General features: G+C 55.3%; 1 protein-coding gene across 1 annotated transcript in view; it reads right to left on the bottom strand.

Annotated features, from left to right (window-relative positions):
• ITPR3 (inositol 1,4,5-trisphosphate receptor type 3) overlaps positions 1-2526 on the bottom strand; it is a 45932-nt gene that overhangs the window by 23708 nt on the left and 19698 nt on the right. The window contains exons 9-10 of the mRNA XM_010177885.2: positions 877-927; positions 146-288 (exon numbers count right to left, since the gene is read on the bottom strand). Coding sequence (XP_010176187.1) covers positions 146-288; positions 877-927 — 194 coding nt within the window. The remainder of the gene's footprint in view (positions 1-145; positions 289-876; positions 928-2526) is intronic.

Here is a 2526-nt window from a genome sequence, read left to right as displayed (position 1 = left end):
CTCCCCAGAGCCTTCTCTTCTCCAGGCTGAACAGCCCCAGCTCTCTCAGCCTGTCCTCACAGCAGAGCTGCTCCAGCCCTTGGATCATCCTCGTGGCCTCCTCTGGACTCATTCAACCCCTCTGTGGTAACATGTGCTCACATACCGTGGGACGAAGGAATCTGTCTTCTGCAGCGTGGTAGGGTCCAGCTCGAAGAGGGAGGCGATGTCATTGCCATGGGGCACGGCCACCAGCCGGTATTTGATCTTCTCCCCTGTGTTCCTGCGGCTGGCGCGGCTGCTGCCCCCCTGCACCGGGGAAAACGGCTTTGAGCCAGGTGTGGGGCAGCCACCCCACCGAGCCCAGCCTCCCCGCACACGCGGCATCGGAGGAGACACGCCACGGCAACGCTCAGAGCAGAAGCTTTTGCTCAGATGCCGGGCTGAGCCTCGCAGCGTGGAGATGCACGAGGGGCTGCAAGAGCACAAGCGCGGCGTGATGCACCCGAGCTACGAGGCCACCCCTTCTCCAAACCTCACCAACGGAAAAGAGAGGAAAAAAACCCCTTGAAAGTCCAAATTTCTCTTCTACCAGCACTTCCCTGTGGCTTGGGGGATCCAACATGCACTGGGACCCCTCCGACAGATTTCGGCAGGGTCCTCTTACAAGCGGGACATAAGGATGCTACTCTACATTGCGGGGTGCAGGGATGCTCTGCTGGGCAGTGGGACAGTCTCCAACCACAGCTTTGGCACCAAGCAGGGACCTCGCAGGCATTGTCCCCAGGGCAGGCTCTGTTTTGGGGCATTTCCCTGCTTTCAGGCAGAATCTAAGAGACGGCGTGATTTCAGGCAGCGGCAGCAGCATTTCTGCTAGCGAGGCTGCACACAGCTCACCGTGGGCGCTGCTTTGGGCTCAGCCACGTCTCCTTTATAACTTGGGTTTTCCTGAAAAGTTAAAGAGGGAGATGAAAGACAGCTATGAGTCCTCCCGCTCGGTCCCTCCAAAACCCTGAGCATGGGGTGTTAGCTCTCTTCCTGCCTTTCACCATCACATCGCAGAGAGAGGAAACTTGCCCAGATGGACTTGATGGTCTTAGAGGTCTGAGACAATTCTGTGATTCTGTGGGGTTGGAGGAGGTGACCCAACCCAAGGATTCGGACAGGGTGAGCCTTGGTGAGCAGAGCCAGGGCTCTGTGTTGCAGCAAGATGAGATTTTGCTGTAAATCCCTCGAGGCCCCAGGCTAAGGTCTCAGTAAGCAACATGAGCTGGGCAGCACCATAGAATCCCAAACTGGTTTGGGTTGGAAGGGACATTAAAGCTCATCCAGTCCCAACCCCCCTGCCATCAGCATGGACACCTTCCACTAGACCAGGTTGCTCAAAGCCTCATCCAGCCTGGCCTTGAACACTTCCAGGGAGGAGCAGCCACAGCTTCTCTGGCCAACCTGGGACACTGTCTCACCACCCTCACAGTGAAGAATTTCTTCTTCAGATCTCATCTCCATCTCCCCTCTTCCATTTTAAAGCCATTTTCCCTTTTTCTGTCACTCCCTGCCTTTGTAAAAAGTCCCTCCCCACCTTCCTGGAGCCCCTTCAGGTACTGGGAGGTCACTAGAAGGTCTCCCTGGAGCCTTCTCCTCTCCAGGCTGAACAACCCCAACTCTCTCAGCCTGTCCTCACAGCAGAGCTGCTCCAGCCCTTGGATCATCCTGGTGGCCTCCTCTGGACTCATTCTAACACCACCAGCCTGGATGGGGATGAACCTGTGATCTTTCCTCTGCAGAAGATGTCACCTGAGTGTCTTTTGGTTTAAAGCAGCCATTTCAGAGCCCCAGTATTTGCTATTTTCCATCCTGCCAGTAGTAGAAGGGTCACTGGGGGCTGCCTTTGGTTGTCTTCTCCAGCTAGGGAGCACCTTTGATACACGGTGCACCAAGACCCCCTCCCCAGTACATCCCTGCTCCCCAGCAGCAGGGTGTAACTCTGTCCTTCCCTTGGTCCTGGCAGTTCATTTGTGTTGTATAAACCACATTATCTAAGTGTGGAAACTTCTCTGTGCCTCTCTCAGGAGACCCTGAGCTGGCCTTAAATGGCAGCAAAAAAATTTGGCAAATGACGTTTCCAGGCCCAGATTTTACCTACACCCTCCCCAGGCAAGGACAGCCCTGGATGCTGCTGTGGACCAGAGGATGAGGATGGGTAAAACCTGATCAGGAAGAGTTAAACACAGCAGGATGAATTATCTCCTGCTTCCATCTTACCAGGAGGTTGTGCTGGTACAGTGGCTTGGCCCAGAGTGAGGAAACAGAGGAAAAACCCGGCCACCCCCTTCTGTCCCCCCAGGGCCAGAAGAGAAAGGAGCCAGGAACAGCAATTTTGGCAAGTGAACCCTCTGGGGTGGGGGATTTCAGAGGGGAAAGCTCAGTCCTGCAAAGGGACAAATGATGATCACAGAATCCCAGACTGGTTTGGGTTGGAAGGGACCTTAAAGCTCATCCAGTTCCAACCCCCCTGCCAGCAGCAGGGACACCTTCCACTAGACC

Source organism: Antrostomus carolinensis, unplaced genomic scaffold (genome assembly GCF_000700745.2).
Source record: "Antrostomus carolinensis isolate BGI_N321 unplaced genomic scaffold, ASM70074v2 scaffold19291, whole genome shotgun sequence".
NCBI classification, from domain to species: Eukaryota; Metazoa; Chordata; class Aves; order Caprimulgiformes; family Caprimulgidae; genus Antrostomus; species Antrostomus carolinensis.
Note: the sequence above shows the minus strand (reverse complement) of the source record. Positions and strands in the feature narration are given on the sequence as shown.